The sequence below is a fragment of the Symphalangus syndactylus genome, chromosome 6, assembly GCF_028878055.3.
Source record: "Symphalangus syndactylus isolate Jambi chromosome 6, NHGRI_mSymSyn1-v2.1_pri, whole genome shotgun sequence".
Lineage (NCBI taxonomy): Eukaryota > Metazoa > Chordata > Mammalia > Primates > Hylobatidae > Symphalangus > Symphalangus syndactylus.
Genome location: NC_072428.2, coordinates 52,515,279 through 52,534,674, shown reverse-complemented (window position 1 = coordinate 52,534,674; position 19,396 = coordinate 52,515,279). Strand labels below are relative to the sequence as shown.

Below are 19,396 nucleotides of genomic sequence, written 5' to 3'. Positions count from 1 at the left end.
CTCATTTTTTTTTTAATCTTATAGAAATCCTTAAATCCTGGATTTTGTTAATTGCATTATTATGGTATGGCTTAACTTGTTCCACTATTCTCCTTGTTGCCTGTATACTGATAATTAGATCTAAGCTTGATTCACTTTTTCTTTTTTTTTTTTTGGCAAGGATACTTCATAGTTGGGGTTGTGTACCACCTGTAAGTCAGCATTTTGCAAGTTCTATTGAAAATCATTATTTTGCAAACCCTAAGGAAGTGATAGATCCAGGCACCTGACATTAATGGCTGGTAAAACCATTAGTCTGGCAATACCTAACTCTCTGTTTAATTTTAACCTCACTAAAAATGAAGCAGCCAGGTATAATATGCCTTGTATTATAACACACACTATGGGGCAGCATGCTTTTTTGACTTCAAAATAGATCAAGGAGCTTTTGCTTTTGAAGAGAGAAATTTCCTTGTCCTGGTGACAAGAGCAGTAGATGTGCCCAAGAGTAAGGATGTGTGTTGTTCTTGGGTTAGCCACTGTAGGTTTATAACCTGGTAGGAAATTTTCATAGGAAGGGTCAAAAATTCAAGATGCTCATTTTCAAGTTGTCTTCTAGGGTGTTGCCTGAACCTAGGCTGCAGTAGAAACGGGGGTTGGAGGTAGGCGATATTGAAATCCCAGGTTAACGCTAATCTCCATCTCAGATCCAGGACAGTGCAGACCAGCTTCCTTTTGGGAAATGGAGGTTCTTAGTTAATATGTTCTGGCTCTTACATTCCTGATACTGCTACTGGTGCCAACCTAAATCAGCAGCCTAGTTCTCAGCAGAAGGCAGCAGAGGGTGGCAAGGTTGGAGGGTAGATAGAAGCTGCGGGAGTTGGGTGGCTCCTGTCTGCACACTGGACAAGGGGCACCCTGAGAAAAATAATTCTTTAAAAAATAATTCTTTAAAAAAATTAAAAAAAAAAAATAAGCCGTGGGAGTTGAGGAGGGTTTAATTGCTTGGCCAATTGGCCCTCTCTCTGGGAAAATTAACTGGGATCAACTCCTCTGACAAGTTTCCCTTTCGGTTCTTCTGTGCGTGAATAGCCTAAAGCAAAAAAGGCTGTCCCATCTGTTTGATAGCTGTGAGGCTTGAATAACAGAGTATAGTGGAGGCATTTTGCCAGAAAACTTACAGTTCTGACATTTTTGTCTTGCTGACATTTATTTCTGCTCTTCTCAGTAAAAAGCATCCCTCAGTTGTCAGTCAGCCCATATGTATTGAGCACCTACTTTATTCCTGGCTTTCAGCTAGTGCAGTTGGAGTGGGCAGTTGTAAATGGTGCAGTTGCATTCATGAGTGCTGCAGGAAGACCTGGAGGACAGCTGAGGCATGACTGGCAGGAGTTATGGATGGCTTCCTGACAGAGATGAGACTTCAACACAGTCTTAAAGGATGGGCTGGATTTCTCTAGGACTACTGTTGTCCAAAGCATGCTCCATGCAGCTTTACTTACACTAGGCTTTGTGGGGGGTGGAGGGAAAGGGTTTTGTGATCAAATAGGTTTAGGAAATAATGCATGTTGTATCTTCTTCTATAAAAAATGTTCAGTTTTGTTTAACCCAGCATTTCTTAAACATTTCACCTGAGAACCTCTTTTTATTTTTAGTTAATGGAGTACTCTGAGGTAAATATTACTCTACACTGAGCCAAGGAGTCACAACATTCCAGATTGTGGGTGGGTAGGGAAAATGGCTCATTTGGGAGTCTGTAAGAGATTAGCATCTCCTCAAGACTTTGTAGGAGTCTCTGATCTCAGACCAACTATCCAGAAAGAGTGCCTCTGGCGGGGGTTCACTTGGAAGAAGCCTTTGTAATCACATGGGGTATGGGGGGAGGTACACTCACAGTCTTGGCTTGGATGATGCTTGTGCTTGCAGGATGTCTCTGGCATTGGAAGGTTCTGGGCTTGCCCTGCCCTCCAGAAAGTTGGCTAAGAACTAGGGGTTTAGGTTCTGAGAAGCAAGGAGCCCACTAATCAGGATCTCCCACTGTAGCCTAGAGAATTCAGCTTTCTAACTTGAAGTGGTATTTCACCTGCTGCTTCTGAAAATGGAACTGCAGTTAGCTAGGGGATCCAGCGAAGTTCCCCTACTAGGCTGAAGGCTGAGATGGTAAAAGCCTCCCAGAGCAGGATCCCAGGGACTAGTATTCTTTTTTTTGAGACAGAATCTCACTCTGTCGCCCAGGCTGGAGTGCAGTGGAATGATCTCGGCTCACTGTAATCTCTGTCACCTGGGTTGAAGCAGTTCTCCTGCCTCAGCCTCCTGGGCTATGTGAGAGCTCCCCCTGCTGTCTCCCTCTCCTCATGGCTCTCTTCACACTGCCTGCTCTTCCAGTAAAGCAAGTACAGACAAGAAACACTAATCAAGAATACTAGTCCTGGCCGGGCGCAGTGGCTCCAGCCTGTAATCCCAGCACTTTGAGAGGCCGAGGTGGGTGGAGGTCAGGAGTTTGAGACCAGCCTGGCCAACACAGCGAAACCCCATCTCTACTAAAAATACAAAAATTAGCCAGGTGGTGGTGGTCCATGCCTGTATTCCCAGCTACTTGGGAGGCTGAGGCAGGAGGATTGCTTGAACCCAGGAGACAGAGGTTATAGTGAACTGAGATCGTGTCACTGCACTCCAGCCTGGGCAACTGAGCGAGATTCTGTCTCAAACAAACAAACAAAACACTAGTCCCTGGGATCCTCCTCTGGGAGGCTTTTGCCATCTCAGCCTTCAGCCTAGTGGGGGAACTTCACCCTGTCACTTCAGAGCCTTGTTTCCTCCTATTCTTTTAGTTCTTGGATGTTTTTCCCTCCCCATGGTCTTCTCTCACTCTTACCCTAGGTGTGTTCTCAAGGCTTCCTGACAGTTTAGAGTTGAGCCATTCCAGATGGTGTAATCTAGCTTCCCATTCATCTGTGCTGCCTCCATCTCTTCTCGGCCCCTTTCCACAGAGCTTTTTTATGTTTGCAAATAGGATGGCAGAGTGTCATCTTTTCCAGAAGAACCCCATGCCTCAAGTTCCCATTTCCCACCCACCACACAGTTCCATCTGGATAAATGGTGTCCTGGTATCTGTCACCTGCCTCCAGGATCTGATCTGGATCTCTTCCAGATCCAGCAGAGATCAAGACTGGAAGGAATGGGGAGGTAGTATGAAATGCAGCAGCAAGGAGGCAAAGATTGGTGAATACTCTGGTCCTAATACTTGCTCTTTTTCTAGCCATGGCACTGAAGAGGGACAGCAAATCTTGAAGCAGCCGGTGTCAGAGAGACTGGACTTTGTGTGCAGTTTTCTGCAGAGTAAGCACCTTTCTTATCCAGCTATGAAGAAGCTGCTTCCTCAGCTCATGGGATTGGAGAGTCCAGAGGAACTAGTTCATGGGTGTCTGGAGGAGAAAAATTTCAAGGCGCCCCACTCTTTAACACAAAGATGAAAACAGCTGGTTCAGATCCCCTGGGTCTTGTGATGCCTTCATCAGTTGGTGTAAGAAGAGTGTCCCTTCAGTCCCAGAGCCCTTCTCGGAGATGTAGGTGGAGCCAGAAGGTTACTTTTTGGGACCTATCACCTTGAACTCTTTGAGCACCTTAAGTTTCTGTTCTCCCCAACTTCAAGGAAACAGAAGAGAGAGAATGACTCTCTTTCCCTTGCAAGAAAAACTGTTTTTCCCAGATAACTTTGAATGAATTGCTTAGGCGATAGGTGTAGGGGCAGAGGCAGATTAAGGTTGATCTTGACCCCCCTCACTGCTTGTGTGACCTTTCTGGACATACGTTCCCTATGTGTAATATGGAGATGATAACTGCTCTTCAAGTGGATGGGTGGATTAAATAAGAACACATGCAAAGCTTCTAGTACAGTGCTTTTCAGTTCCCCTCCCCTTGTCCAGCCTTAGACCACAGAGTCCTCATCTTTGACATGGGGAGCTAGCTGCCATCTCCACCCCTAGAGAATTATAGGACAGGTGAGGCTATATTTAGATAAAGCAAGGTGTTAGTAATTGAGCCCAGACCCTCGGGCGGCGTAAGAGTCAGGTATCCCTAGTTGTCCTCTTCTGACTCAGCTATAGGTTTCCTCTGTGACCTCAGTTGGAACAGGATTCTAAAATGACCTGGCATCTCTGGGCTCTTCCTCTGTGGTGCTGAGAGAGAGTTGGTGAGTGGGTGGGAGAGTGCAACGGCATGACCCAGAGTTGCTGTGAATTCCGAGGCTGCTTTCTTCTTCCATTATCCCTGTAGCCCTTGGATTGACCCAGGATAGAACTGACTTCAGATGGAAAATTGTAAGGCAGGGGAAAGAGGCCATAGGAGTAAGGAGCCCTACATCTCATAGCCCCACCAGAGATAGCCATTCTGCTCCCCAGATTTAAGTGTTCTGGGATCTCAGGTATGGTTCCCAGGAAGTTCACCCTATTTTCTACATTGTTGTCATTGCAGAAAATCAAAAACATCCCTCTTCTCCAGAATGCCTGGTGTCTGCACAGAAGGTGCTAGAGGGATCAGAGCTGGAACTGGCGAAGGTACCTATGGAATACCAGACTGTTGAGGCGGGATAGGGTTGGAGTGATGGTACCTGAGGGACCCTGCAGGGCCTTCTCTTAACCAAAGGGGAGATGACGGGTGCTTTATTTCTGGGGCTCTAGTACGTTGGAGGTAGAACCAGACAGCCACCTGTCTTGAGGCAGAGGCTGATTTAGCCCAAGGATTCTAGGAGCCCATGATCTTATGACAGAGATTATGAAACAAACAATGGTTTACTAGACCATTACCGTGGGCCTCGGTGGAGACCTGGCAGAAATCAGGTCTCACTCGGCTATCACCATATTTTTATTATAGCTCAGTCTTAAGTCATTCCCTCTGCTCTTTCTGGGTGCTGGCCTATAGAGGGTACCTAAAGCTTCACACCCAGGGTTCCTTGAGTCCAGGAATTGAGCCATGCAGGAATCTTGGCGCTCAGCTTTTTGTACAGTGTACACTGTGTCCTTAATTTTTTTAAAAAAAGTGTTTCCTGGAGCTGTTAAGGATGGTGGCCCGGGGTTGCTGAATTCTAGGACTTTTAGAAGAGTCACCAGAATAGCTCAGAGTCCCCAGAACAGCCCAGAATGGGGGCACTGAGAAGAGAGACAGCCCCACTCAGTGACTGCCTCCTTTTTGGCTTCTAGATGACCATGCTGCTCTTATACCACTCTACCATGAGCTCCAAAAGTCCCAGGGACTGGGAACAGTTTGAATATAAAATTCAGGTAAGCCCTTGTGCCTCCATGCCACCTAGCAGGCCTAGCCCATGCTTCACCTCACCTGACTTGTTTTTCTTTGCACAGCAGATACTGGTCTTTTTAAAAATACAGTTATAGCAATTATTACCAGTCATCATAGAAAATCTGGGAAACATTGAAAAGCATGCAGAAGGAAATAACAGTTGCCGATAAACTCATTCCCAGAGGTTGCTAACTTTTTAAAGGATGTACTTTCAAGTCCTTTTTTATGTGCATATATTTAACTGTAATGTGTTTTAGGATAATACATAGAAATTATTCTCTGTTTCTATATGTGTTTCTGTGTGTGTGTGTGTGTGTGTGTGTGTGGTTTTTTTTTTCCCACAAAACTTTCACTTCATTTATCTCATCCTTTCCTCTGGTAGGGTCATCTGGAAGAGGCCAACATAGTTATACATAAAAGCATCCTGGCCGGGCGTGGTGGCTCACGCCTATAGTCCCAGCACTTTGGGAGGCCGAGACAGGAGGATTGCTTGAGGCCAGGAGTTCAAGATCAGCCTGGGTAACATAGCAAGACCCTGTCTCAACAAAAAATATTTTTTTAAAAAATTGAGCTGGGTGTGGCAGTGTGTGTCTGTAGTTCTAGCTACTTGGGGAGCTGAGGAGGAGGAGTTGACTCCAGGAGTTGGAGGTTATAGCGAGCTATGATTGTGCCACTGTACTCCAGCCTGGGTGACAGAGCAAGATCTTGTTTCTTAACAACAATAACAATAAAAGCGACTTTCTGATTGTGTTACTTTCCTTAACAGTCACTTCACTTGTGGTCAGGAGTTAAGTCAGTCAGGAACTCTGACTTTGGTACATCTTGAGGGGAGGTGGGAGGGAAGGGGGCAAGTGGGGTGAACATAACTCTAGTTGAATGTTGTTGGCTGGGTCATAGGACCTCAGCTCTGAGAGGCAGAATGGGATCCAGCAGGCTCCTAGGGTGGAGCTCCTGGCAGCCATCCCTTCAGAGGCCTAACACCTAAGTGATGCTCTTTTTCTCCCTGTGGCCCAGGCTGAGTTGGCTGTCATTCTTAAATTTGTGCTGGACCATGAAGATGGGCTAAACCTTAATGAGGACCTAGAGAACTTCCTACAGAAAGGTGAGTAGGTACACACTCCTGAGAATCCCCTCATCTCTGAAATGGGGAATACTAGGATCCTGAGTTGTCAAGAAGTGCGGTGGGGGTTTGTTTCTGTCCCAACACAAGGCAGAGTTGATGCTCAGTAAAAGTGTGTGTAATGGAATAGGTTGATTTCTGGGCCATGTTGTATCATCTCAGTTCCTATGGAGCTCCTCCTTGCTGCCTGGCAGCAGTTATGTAGGATATTTACAAGTGATCATACCTACTTTTGTTTTTTATTTTTTAAACAATCATTACTCTAGGCTTAGAAGTTGAGAATACACAGTCTTTTTATTTTTATTTTTATTTTTTTTGAGACAGAGTCTCTCTCTGTCGCCCAGGCTGGAGTGCAGTGGTGCGATCTCAGCTCACTGCAACCTCCACTTCCCGTGTTAAAGCAATTCTCCTGCTTCAGCCTCCCGAGTAGCTGGGATTACAGGCACATGCCACCACACCCAGCTAATTTTTGTATTTTTTGTAGAGACGGGGTTTCACCATGTTGATTAGGCTAGTCTCAAACTCGGCCTCCCAAAGTGTTAGGAATACAGGAATGAGCCACTGTGCCTGGCCCACAGTCTTTTAAAAAATGTTTTTCCTGTCATGTAGCACATGTTCTAGGTGGAAAGGCAGATACATAAACCAGGAAATATGATAAGGAATCTAAGTACGGAATATATCAACGGTCTCGGCTGGCACAACAGTAGAAAGAGTGATTGTTCTGCTGGTCTTCTGATGAAGAGGTCAGCTGGTAGATGATAGGAATGTAAGAAGGAGGTCTAGGCGAGTTCTAGCCGTTGAGTTTGATGTTCCTTGTATTCAGGTTCCTCATGAGACCTTCAGGTAGAGATGTTGGAAATGTGAGTCCAGAATTCAGGAGCAGGCTCTGGACCAAAAGATAGGTTTGCAAGTAGCATTGGATGGCCACTGAAGCCATGGGCACTATGGGCAGAGCCAGGAGGCCCCATCAGATCTCTGGGAGCTTAGAGGGTGGGTAGAGGAGGGAGGAGCAGATGAGGAGACTTAAGAATGGGTGATTAGAGGTAGGAGAGTCCTACAAAAGTGGTCACGGAAACCAAGGGAAGAGAAGGGTTTTGAGGAGGAGGGCATTTTGGAGGTGCAAGGCTTCAGGGAGAAAGAATTCCAAATGGTGGCCAGTGGCTCTGATAGGAAAGGTTGTTGGGGGCTGCAAGGAGATCCTGCTCAGGGCTCCCCAAGCCATCTCTGCAGTATGGACTTGAGGAAAAAGCTTGAGCACTTGGTGCAGTTTCTGAGCCAGAGGACACCCTCACTCCACTGTGCTCTGAGTAGTGTGATGCTCTGTAGAAATGGAAAGCCTGCACTTGATTTTGGTTAGAGACACGGAACTCTGGATAACCCAGACAGCAGGTTTCAGGTTCTGCCCAGTGCCTTCCTTGGTAGTTTACATATAAGTATCCATGGATTCACTCCCATTAAGGTGAGTTCTCAGATTGCATAAAGGTGCAAATCTTTTCACCTTCTTACTAACCTTTGTTGTTTTGTCTATTTCTTACCTCCAGCTCCTGTGCCTTCTACCTGTTCTAGCACATTCCCTGAAGAGCTCTCCCCACCTAGCCACCAGGCCAAGAGGGAGATTTGCTTCCTAGAGCTACAGAAGGTTGCCTCCTCTTCCAGTGGGAACAAGTATGTTCTGGGCCTCCGCATGCATCCATTCCTCACATTCCTAACTTCTAGAGTTAAGATTTTTTTTTTTTTTTTGAGACAGAGTCTCGCTCTGTCACCCAGGCTGGAGTGCAGTGGCGCGATCTCGGCTCACTGCAAGCTCCGCCTCCCAGGTTCACGCCATTCTCCTGCCTCAGCCTCTCCGAGTAGCTGGGACTACAGGCGCCCGCCACCACGCCCGGCTAATTTTTTGTATTTTTAGTAGAGACGGAGTTTCACCGTGGTCTCGATCTCCTGACCTTGTGATCCGCCCGCCTCGGCCTCCCAAAGTACTGGGATTACAAGCGTGAGCCACCGCGCCCGGCCTAGAGTTAAGATGTTGACCAGCCTCTGGGAGTGCTTAGAGTCTCCTGTAGATCTGGGATCTCCTCACCTCACCCAGTATTAACTGGGGGAATTGGTTGGGATTTGTCATGCGCAGAAGGCCTCCCTCAAAAGCTGTTCCCTGTTTATGGAATACCCTTCTTCCTCGGAGACTACGATGAAGTCCCTTCTCTTAGCACATCTCTGCAGAGCCAAGGAGAATATATCATTTTTTTTTTTCTGACAAAGAAATTAAGGCAGTGAGAAGAAAAGTTTTCCCAAGATCATGTCATGAGGCTTGAGGTAGCACTGCAAACAGAACCCAGGTGCACAGGCCTCCCAGCTGCTAGTGTGCACTTCCATAGACCCCGCTCCCTTCCTGCCGCCTGTTGCTGATTGCTTCAGATCTTAGGCTCTTACCAATGCATATGGGCCTTCTCCCTCCTCAGCTTTCTCTCAGGTTCTCCAGCTTCTCCCATGGGTGATATCCTGCAGACCCCACAGTTCCAGATGAGACGGCTGAAGAAGCAGCTTGCTGATGAGAGAAGTAATAGGGATGAGCTGGAGCTGGAGCTAGCTGAGAACCGCAAGCTCCTCACCGAGAAGGGTAGGTGGCTGGCACACTGGCAGATGTGTGAATAGACTTGCCGGAAGGATGTCCCCTGGCCTCCCGTGTTGTCCCCTCTGCTGGCCCCTGGAGCTCAGAGCTCAGCTCTGGGCCTGTGGTCAGGCTGACCTCCTGGAAGCTAGGTTCTGTCTTTGACCCCATCTTCTCTTTCCCTTAGATTGGATACCGTATTCTTCCTCCTCCCTATGCCGCCTCCTCCCTTCCCCTCCTGCACATAGTTCTGTGCTGATTCTCCTCTCCTCCTCCCTCCACTCTGGGCAGATGCACAGATAGCCATGATGCAGCAGCGCATTGACCGCCTAGCCCTGCTGAATGAGAAGCAGGCGGCCAGCCCACTGGAGCCCAAGGAGCTTGAGGAACTGCGTGACAAGAATGAGAGGTACGGCTCTCCCTGCATTCCTTCCCAGGCCCCAGCCCCTCCTTGCACCCAGTCAGGAGCCCATGCTCTCTTCTCACTGCTTCCCTCCTTCACAGCCTTACCATGCGGCTGCATGAAACCCTGAAGCAGTGCCAGGACCTGAAGACAGAGAAGAGCCAGATGGATCGCAAGATCAATAAGCTTTCAGAGGAGAATGGAGACCTTTCCTTTAAGGTGCGTGTTAAGGTGGTGTGTGCATGGAGGCCCCTCAGGGCTGAGGTGGTCTGGAAGGCTCCCCAAGAGAGGGTTGAGAAGAATGTCCCAGCACCTGTCTTACGCTTCAGTCTCTCCAGAGACCTATTTTGCCCCTTTCCTTGTCCCATAATTGGCTGCTTCCCGGGTACTGGGTTGTGACCCTAAATTTTGATTTGTAGTTCTGAATTAGAGGTGTGATGACTGTGATTGGTTTGTAGAGGGTTGGCAGAATAATTGGAGGCATCCAGCCCCTGGGGTTCTGGGAGCAGACAGCAGTGGTGGGGTCAGCGTTGACTCTGGGTGATGGGGATTCTCACTTGCCCGTCTCAGCTGCGGGAGTTTGCCAGTCATCTGCAGCAGCTACAGGATGCCCTCAATGAGCTGACAGAGGAGCACAGCAAGGCCACTCAGGAGTGGCTAGAGAAGCAGGCCCAACTGGAGAAGGAGCTCAGCGCAGCCCTGCAGGACAAGGTAACCCTCTGCTGGGGTCACAGCCACGGTCTTGACCACATGTGCAAAGCTAAGTCCAGTTTACCACTGTGCTCTTCTGGGCCTTTGGGTATTAAGCTGCTTTCTCTTCAAGGTTCAGTAGTGTGCTGTAATTGAAAGATTGTGGGCTTCAGTCTAGTACACCTTTTTTTTTTTTTAACTTATTTTTTTTTCCCCAGTCAATGCCCTCACTTTATAGTACACCTTTCAATCCCATCTCTGCTGTTTACAAGATGTGGATCTTGGACAAGTTAATCAGGCTGTTTTTCTAAGCATCCTTTCCCTAAAATGGAAGTAATAATGAGTCGCTGCCTCATCACCTATTATGAGAAAATGTATATAAAGCACTTCACACATCGCATAGTGTAAAGTAAGCTCTCAGTGAACCAGTTATTGTTACTATCGGTAAGAACCCAATTTGGCCACTTACTAATAACCATGTAGCCCTTGATCAAAGCACTTAGCATCTGCTTCAGGTTCTTGCTCTGTAAGAGGAATAGTAATAGCTCCCTCCCACATTAGCTGGGTGTGGTGGTGCGTGCCTGTAGTCCCAGCTACTCGGGAGGCTGAGACAGAAGAAGCTCTTGAACCTGGGAGGTGGAGGTTGCAGTAAGCCAAGATCTCGCCACTGCATTCCAGTCTAGGCGATAGAGCAAGACTGTCTCAAAAAAAAAGAAAAAAAAAAAAATTCAGGGATGCACCCAGCATAGCCTATTATAGGTGCTTAGTGAACAGTGGTGAAGAAGTGGGTTTGGGACTCGGGGGTACTGCAGCTGCTGCCAGTGGTATTGCTGCCCAGAGGATGGTGGGCAGCTGGTGGTGATTTGGATAATCTAGGACTCAAGACTTATCTGAGGAAGGGTATACGGTAAGGAAATTTGAAGTAAACTCAGCAGCCTTGGGGAAGTAGTAAGCAGGTTACATTATGACTTTATTCTGCCTTAGAACTAGGTCTAGAGAGTCAGGTCCCTCATGCTCCCAGTTCCGTGGTTTCTGCTTTTTTCTAGGCCAGGGCAAAAGGAGATCTTGGTAACAAGATGATGGGCCCCATGTTTGTTGATGTTTATGAGGGCTTGTGTGGTAATCTGGTGCCTGTTCCCCCTCTCTGTTCACATGGGTCTCATTTACTCCCAGAAATGCCTTGAAGAGAAGAACGAAATCCTTCAGGGAAAAATTTCACAGCTGGAAGAACACTTGTCCCAGCTGCGGGAGAACCCACCCCAGGAGAAGGGTGAGGTGCTGGGTGATGTCTTGCAGGTAGGAATGCACAGGAAGACCTGTGTGCTGGGGGTTGGTGTGGACTCAACATTCAGTACATTTGGGTTCCTGGTGTTCCTCCATTTCTAGAGGAGGCTTGGTGACTGAGGAGTCATGCTGATCCCAGTTTATCTCTTTATACCACCAGCTGGAAACCTTGAGGCAAGAGGCAGCCACTCTTGCTGCAAACAACACACAGCTCCAAGCCAGGGTAGAGACACTGGAGACTGAGCGAGGCCAGCAGGAAGCCAAGCTGCTTGCTGAGCGGGACCACTTTGAAGAAGAAAAGCAGCAGCTGTCTAGTCTGATTGCCGACCTGCAGAGCTCCATCTCCAACCTCAGCCAGGCCAAGGAAAAGCTGGAGCAGGCCTCCCAGGCTCATGGGGCCCGGTTGACTGCCCAGGTGGCCTCTCTGACCTCTGAGCTCACCACACTCAATGCCACCATCCAGCAACAGGATCAAGAACTGGCTGGCCTGAAGCAGCAGGCCAAAGAGAAGCAGGCCCAGCTAGCACAGACCCTACAACAGCAAGAACAGGCCTCCCAGGGCCTCTGCCACCAGGTGGAGCAGCTGAGCAGTAGCCTGAAGCAGAAGGAGCAGCAGTTGAAGGAGGTAGCGGAGAAGCTGGAGGCAACTAGGCGGGACCACGCCCAGCAACTGGCCACTGCTGCGGAGGAGCGAGAGGCCTCCTTAAGGGAGCGGGATGCGGCTCTCCAGCAGCTGGAGGCACTGGAGAAGGAGAAGGCTGCCAAGCTGGAGATTCTGCAGCAGCAACTTCAGGCGGCTAATGAAGCCCAGGACAGTGCCCAGACCTCAGTGACACAGGCCCAGCAGGAGAAGGCAGAGCTGAGCCAGAAGGTGGAGGAACTCCGGGCCTGTGTTGAGACAGCCCGCCAGGAACAGCATGAGGCCCAGGCCCGGGTTGCAGAGCTAGAGTTCCAGCTGCGGTCTGAGCAGCAAAAAGCAACCGAGAAAGAAAGGGTGGCCCAGGAGAAGGACCAGCTCCAGGAGCAGCTCCAGGCCCTCAAAGAGTCCTTGAAGGTCACCAAGGGCAGCCTTGAAGAGGAGAAGCGCAGGGCTGCAGATGCCCTGGAAGAGCAGCAGCGTTGTATCTCTGAGCTGAAGGCAGAGACCCGAAGCCTGGTGGAGCAGCATAAGCAGGAACAAAAGTTGCTGGAAGAAGAGAGGGCTGGGCGCAAGGGGCTGGAGGCTCGATTACAGCAGCTTGGGGAGGCCCATCAGGCTGAGACTGAAGTCTTGCGGCGGGAGCTGGCAGAGGCCATAGCTGCCCAGCGCACAGCTGAGAGTGAGTGTGAGCAGCTCGTCAAAGAAGTAGCTGCCTGGCGTGAGCGGTATGAGGATAGCCAGCAAGAGGAGGCGCAGTATGGCGCCATGTTCCAGGAACAGCTGATGACTTTGAAGGAGGAATGTGAGAAGGCCCGCCAGGAGCTGCAGGAGGCAAAGGAGAAGGTGGCAGGCATAGAATCCCACAGTGAGCTCCAGATAAGCCGGCAGCAGAATGAACTAGCTGAGCTCCATGCCAACCTGGCCAGAGCACTCCAGCAGGTCCAAGAGAAGGAAGTCAGGGCCCAGAAGCTTGCAGACGACCTCTCCACTCTGCAGGAAAAGATGGCTGCCACCAGCAAAGAGGTGGCCCGCTTGGAGACCTTGGTGCGCAAGGCAGGTGAGCAGCAGGAAACAGCCTCCCAGGAGTTAGTCAAGGAGCCTGCGAGGGCAGGAGACAGACAGCCCGAGTGGCTGGAAGAGCAACAGGGACGCCAGTTCTGCAGCACACAGGCAGCGCTGCAGGCTATGGAGCGGGAGGCAGAGCAGATGGGCAATGAGCTGGAGCGGCTGCGGGCTGCGCTGATGGAGAGCCAGGGGCAGCAGCAGGAGGAGCGTGGGCAGCAGGAAAGGGAGGTGGCGCGGCTGACCCAGGAGCGGGGCCGTGCCCAGGCTGACCTTGCCCTGGAGAAGGCAGCCAGAGCAGAGCTTGAGATGCGGCTGCAGAATGCCCTCAACGAGCAGCGTGTGGAGTTCGCTACCCTGCAAGAGGCACTGGCTCATGCCCTGACGGAAAAGGAAGGCAAGGACCAGGAGTTGGCCAAGCTTCGTGGTCTGGAGGCAGCCCAGATAAAAGAGCTGGAGGAACTTCGGCAAACCATGAAGCAACTGAAGGAACAGCTGGCTAAGAAAGAAAAGGAGCACGCATCTGGCTCAGGAGGCCAATCTGAGGCTGCTGGCAGGACAGAGCCAACAGGCCCCAAGCTGGAGGCACTGCAGGCAGAGGTGAGCAAGCTGGAGCAGCAATGCCAGCAGCAGCAGGAGCAGGCTGACAGCCTGGAACGCAGCCTCAAGGCTGAGCGGGCCTCCCGGGCTGAGCGGGACAGTGCTCTGGAGACTCTGCGGGGCCAGTTAGAGGAGAAGGCCCAGGAGCTAGGGCACAGTCAGAGTGCCTTAGCCTCAGCCCAACGGGAGTTGGCTGCCCTCCGCACCAAGGTACAAGACCACGGCAAGGCTGAAGATGAGTGGAAGGCCCAGGTGGCCCGGGGCCGGCAAGAGGCTGAGAGGAAAAATAGCCTCATCAGCAGCTTGGAGGAGGAGGTGTCCATCCTGAATCGCCAGGTCCTGGAGAAGGAGGGGGAGAGCAAGGAGTTGAAGCGGCTGGTGATGGCCGAGTCAGAGAAGAGCCAGAAGCTGGAAGAGAGACTGCGCCTGCTGCAGGCAGAGACAGCCAGCAACAGTGCCAGAGCTGCAGAACGCAGCTCTGCTCTGCGGGAGGAGGTGCAGAGCCTCCGGGAGGAGGCCGAGAAACAGCGGGTGGCTTCAGAGAACCTGCGGCAGGAGCTGACCTCACAGGCTGAGCGTGCGGAGGAGCTGGGCCAAGAATTGAAGGCATGGCAGGAGAAGTTCTTCCAGAAAGAGCAGGCCCTCTCCACCCTGCAGCTCGAGCACACCAGCACACAGGCCCTGGTGAGTGAACTGCTGCCAGCTAAGCACCTCTGCCAGCAGCTGCAGGCCGAGCAGGCCGCTGCCGAGAAACGCCACCGTGAGGAGCTGGAGCAGAGCAAGCAGGCCGCTGGGGGACTGCGGGCAGAGCTGCTGCGGGCCCAGCGGGAGCTTGGGGAGCTGATTCCTCTGCGGCAGAAGGTGGCAGAGCAGGAGCGAACAGCTCAGCAGCTGCGGGCAGAGAAGGCCAGCTATGCAGAGCAGCTGAGCATGCTGAAGAAGGCGCATGGCCTGCTGGCAGAGGAGAACCGGGGGCTGGGTGAGCGGGCCAACCTTGGCCGGCAGTTTCTGGAAGTGGAGTTGGACCAGGCCCGGGAGAAGTATGTCCAAGAGTTGGCAGCCGTACGTGCTGATGCTGAGACCCGTCTGGCTGAGGTGCAGCGAGAAGCACAGAGCACTGCCCGGGAGCTGGAGGTGATGACCGCCAAGTATGAGGGTGCCAAGGTCAAGGTCCTGGAGGAGAGGCAGCGGTTCCAGGAAGAGAGGCAGAAACTCACTGCCCAGGTAAGGTAGTCAGCTCAACCACGCTCCCAAAGATCAGGAGCTGAGAGCGCGGGGACATCGATCCTCTGTGTTCCAGGGCCTCTGGCTCCTACACTGGAGTGTCTTGCCTTTCCTCATTCACTGGGTGGCAGAAAAGGAGAGGTGGATGGTGGAGTTCAAGTCTGTTGCCCCTGTCATCTTAAAGAAAATGTCAGTGGCCTCCCCTCCCCTGAAGGCTCTGTCACTACAGAGTCAAGCTGTGATGACCACCAGCCTGTTCAGAGGCACACCTGCACTGGATGCCTCAGGAGCCACTGGGGATTAGAATCAGCCTAACTGGCATTTTTAAACTTACTGTCAATCTAGCTCCTTAGGGGAAAGTATCAGAGCCTCAGTGAGGTCAGCCTGGCAGCAGGGCTGGTGCCTTTTTGGCCTCATCTCACTCTGTCTCCGTTGCTTCTCCCCCATGTACAGGTGGAGCAGCTAGAGATATTTCAGAGAGAGCAAACTAAGCAGGTAATGCCTGAGGTCCTCGCTAAATGCTGGCTGCTTAAACGGTGACCAGTCTCAGTGCATGAGCCCGGCTGCAGCTTGCCTCCGCCAGCTCCTGTTGTGAACTGTTTGTGAAGGGGGCAGGGTCAAGCCATGGAATCCAGGCCCAGGCTGCCCAGGAGTGTGGTGTGCTGGGCTCTCTCAGGCCTCATCCCACCCGTCCCAGGTCGGCCTCTCCACCCTTCTGCACCTTCTCTCATTTGCCTATCAGGGACAAGAGGTAGCACTGGCTTCATCTTTCCCACCTGGAACCAATGACAGACACAATCCTTGGGATTCTAAAACTTTCCAAGTGCTGTGTATAGTTAAGGATACCCAACTAAGAGGAACAGCAGAATCACCCTGTTGGCCTTGTTTGACATGTTGTCCCTTTTTCCCAGAGTACGGCTTTATGGAAGCCTTGAAGGTGATATGCGAGGCAGCCCCCACAGGTTAGGGAGGATTGTGGGCTTAGGACACTTGCCCATCACTTTCTGGGGCTCTAACCCCGAGCACAGCATAGAGATGTCTGTAGCAGGAAGACCAAGGGTGAAGGAGCAGGAGGGGTCTATACCAGATGGGGGTGGGGGAGTGGGGGTCACATGGTCTGGCTGCCTCTTTCTCATGAGAATCATTGTGTTGCCTGAGACATTGAGGCTGTAGAGGTGGTGTTAGAGCACCCTTTATCCATCACTCTCCTACCCAGCCACCCCAGGACTGCTGAAAAATTGAGCCCTTCTCTTCCTCTAAGGAGCCTGTGATAGTGGGGGACAATCAAAGTGAATAGCAAACAGTTAGCAGTGGAGCCTTTGCCTCTCCCCTGTGCTGCCTGGTCATGCTTGAACTCCCAGAATGCTTGGAGCAGCCAAGGGTGCATGGGGCTGTTCTGTTGTCTCTTTTCCCCTACTCCCTGTGCTCTTCCTCTTTGTAGGAGTGGGGTGGGCTTTGGAGTACATGTGCTGCCCCTGCTTTTGTCTTCCAGCACTCTGTTCCCCCAATGCTAACTACAGCAGCCATGCTGCTAGCACCAGCCCTAACAGCCTGTGGATGTTGGGAAGAGGTCTGAGCATCTGTGGGCTTGGGCTTTGGCAGTTTCTGGGAGGGAGGCATGGGAATTCATTGAGTATGTCTACTAGAATTACAGACTAGGTCCTGGGAAGGTTGTGGCTGCAGAGTGGTGGCAGCAGCAGGGTGGTGGTGAGGTGTCGGCTCCCCAGAGTCGATTCTCCTGATTCTGGAGGTGATGGGGGTTGGGCAGGCCTCTGTCTCTGCAGGCTCAGGGTAGAGGCAAGTATGGACAGGTGGCCCTGGCAACATCTATGTGTTAGGTCGCCTCATTCAGGCCCTGCCAAGCAGCCTGGGCAGCAGGCTGTTCCCTAACTGGAGGCCAGAGAAAGGGCCTGAGTTTATTCTAGGAACACTGGGGATCCTGGTCTGGGAAACCCCATGATGGGTGGACATCCAGGATGAACATCCAGGGGAAGTCCTCCTGAGTCTTCTGTCCTCCTCTTCCCTCCCCAGGTGGAAGAACTGAGTAAGAAACTGGCTGACTCTGACCAAGCCAGCAAGGTGCAGCAGCAGAAGCTGAAGGTGGGGCAGCTGGGGGAATGGGTCTGGCCTCTGGACAGGGGAGGGAAGCTGTTCTCTAAGCTCTTGGGCCGTGGAGGGTGTCGGGGCAGAGGAGGGGCACCCTGCATTCCAGGCAGCCCTCCTAGGAAGCCTGTGGCTTAAAAGCCCCTGCACATGTCTTCTGGGAGCTCTCCAGAGACAACCAGGGTGGTTCCCATCTCTCAACTGTCACTGTCCACTTCAGCAGCTACTAGTCACGTGTGGTTATTGAAATTTATTAAAGTAAATCTAGTTCTTCAGTCACACTAGCTGCACTGCCCCTGTTCAGTAGCTACATGTGGTTAGTGGCTGCTGTATTGGACAGCGCAGATACAGAACATTCCACCATTGCATAAAGTTCTGTTGGACAATGTAAGTCTAGATAGTCTGGGCAGGGAAAGAACGAGACTATTCACCAGTGTTGAATATTACAGTGCAGTTTAATATTCACCAGTGTAATATTCACCAGTATTGAATATTACAGTGCAGTTTAATAATATTCTTAATGCTTTCAACTATGTCACCTTCTTTGGTTTAATACTTGCTTTTTGCAGTTCTAGGCTTCATAGCCTTCAGTCAGGGGCAAAGGAATTGGGCACCAGTGGCACTGGGACTCACTAAAGCCCTGGTGGGTCCTAGGAGTTGGTGGGAGCTCAGAGCTTCATTTCTCCTGCTCACCTTCATACCATGGTGCCACAGCATGTCTTGACTGCAATAAACAAATGTTTATTCTGCTCCTTGTGGGGCCTGTCCTATGTTAGGAGAGGCGAAGTAGGGATGCTTCTATTTACAGCAAAGCACTTGCTGGCCTTGCAGATGGACAGAGAATCAGGCCCTGCTCTTAAGGAGTTATGGCCTGGACAGGAGGCAGTGTGGGCATCATAAATAACCCCCCACAGGCTTTTGGAGTTAGGTGGACCAAATCTTACTCTGCCATTTAGTCATTGTTACTGTGGTCAATTTGCTTAAATCTCTGAACTCAGTTTCCTCCTCTGAAAAGAGGATGAAGTGACTTCTCAGAGTGGCTTTGAGGAGAAACAAGTTCCCCTGTCCTCAGAGAGCTCACATGCCAAGTGCCTTACTCTAGGCTCTGCACCTGGGTGTTCCCCGAGGATCGGTTCCCTTCCTCCTAGAGGAGATTGTGTGTGCATGCAAAGAGGGTGTGACACTTTGTGTCTGGTCTCAAAGAAGGCAAAGATAGGGCAGGAGCTGGTCAGGGAAAGGCCACTACGGATGTGGACTGAAGGGCGTGTGGGCTTCAGGTTCAGTAGGCTGTAGTTGGGCAGAGTGTATTTGGGATGGTGTGGTTTTCTTCCGCTTCCTAAGAAAGTGCAGGAGTCTGAAGCACCTGTGGAGCCCCAGTGGCTGGTGCAGATGAGCGGACTTGGGTAGAGCAGCCAGACCAGCTTTCCTGAGTGGCGTTTCTTCTCAGGCTGTCCAGGCTCAGGGAGGCGAGAGCCAGCAGGAGGCCCAGCGCCTCCAGGCCCGGCTGAATGAACTGCAAGCTCAGTTGAGCCAGAAGGAGCAGGCAGCTGAGCACTATAAGCTGCAGGTAAGGAGCCCGGCCCGAGCCCATGCCACCTTCCTCCTGCCCTCCGGCCTCTACCCCACCCACCCACCCACCTTCTCTGCCCACAGATGGAGAAAGCCAAAACACATTATGATGCCAAGAAGCAGCAGAACCAAGAGCTGCAGGAGCAGCTGCGGAGCCTGGAGCAGCTGCAGAAGGAAAACAAAGAGCTGCGAGCTGAAGCTGAACGGCTGGGCCATGAGCTACAGCAGGCTGGGCTGAAAACCAAGGAGGCTGAACAGACCTGCCGCCACCTTACTGCCCAGGTGCGCAGCCTGGAGGCACAGGTAAGAATTTGGCTGGCAGACTCACCTCACCCCTATTCCACTGGACCCCTGTGCCCTCTCCTCCTAGGCCACTGCTGCCTTCACTCTCCCCCTGGCCCTCTCCTTCTCAGGTTGCCCACGCAGACCAGCAGCTTCGAGACCTGGGCAAATTCCAGGTGGCAACTGATGCTTTAAAGAGCCGTGAACCCCAGGCTAAGCCCCAGCTGGACTTGAGTATTGACAGCCTGGATCTGAGCTGCGAGGAGGGGACCCCACTCAGTATCACCAGGTCAGGAGGCAGCCTTCCTCCCTATGTCTGTTTATGGGGTGCCTGCTATTTATCAGGCTGTATCCTAGTGAGATAAATAAGATGTGATCTAAATTTATTCTTAGAGAAGAATAAAGAAAAACAGGTATTATACCAGATGTCTATTTAGGGCACAGTTGGAATAAAAAGCAAGCGGTCAAGAAAGGCTTCGTGGAAGCTATCACTCCTGCTGAGTCTTGAAAGCATCCATAGGTGTGTGTGCCAGGTTGACA

At 51.2% G+C, this 19,396-nt stretch overlaps 1 protein-coding gene across 21 annotated transcripts in view; it reads left to right on the top strand.

Annotated features, from left to right (window-relative positions):
* The window catches only part of NUMA1 (nuclear mitotic apparatus protein 1), a 79,642-nt gene that overhangs the window by 54,642 nt on the left and 5,604 nt on the right, over positions 1-19,396 (top strand). For 13 of the 21 annotated variants that reach the window (XM_063641237.1, XM_055282751.1, XM_063641240.1 and 10 more), the window contains 15 exons: positions 3,239-3,318; positions 4,453-4,535; positions 5,178-5,258; positions 6,289-6,376; positions 7,936-8,059; positions 8,851-9,008; positions 9,291-9,408; positions 9,504-9,621; positions 9,973-10,113; positions 11,266-11,388; positions 11,537-14,902; positions 16,934-17,002; positions 18,453-18,572; positions 18,659-18,877; positions 18,988-19,145. In XM_063641237.1, the coding sequence (XP_063497307.1) occupies positions 3,239-3,318; positions 4,453-4,535; positions 5,178-5,258; positions 6,289-6,376; positions 7,936-8,059; positions 8,851-9,008; positions 9,291-9,408; positions 9,504-9,621; positions 9,973-10,113; positions 11,266-11,388; positions 11,537-14,902; positions 16,934-17,002; positions 18,453-18,572; positions 18,659-18,877; positions 18,988-19,145 (5,046 nt within the window). Of the gene's footprint in view, positions 1-3,238; positions 3,319-4,452; positions 4,536-5,177; positions 5,259-6,288; positions 6,377-7,935; positions 8,060-8,850; positions 9,009-9,290; positions 9,409-9,503; positions 9,622-9,972; positions 10,114-11,265; positions 11,389-11,536; positions 14,903-15,355; positions 15,398-16,933; positions 17,003-18,452; positions 18,573-18,658; positions 18,878-18,987; positions 19,146-19,396 lie in introns of all 21 variants that reach the window. The other 8 variants (XM_055282743.1, XM_063641234.1, XM_063641236.1 and 5 more) reach the window with 1 other exon arrangement.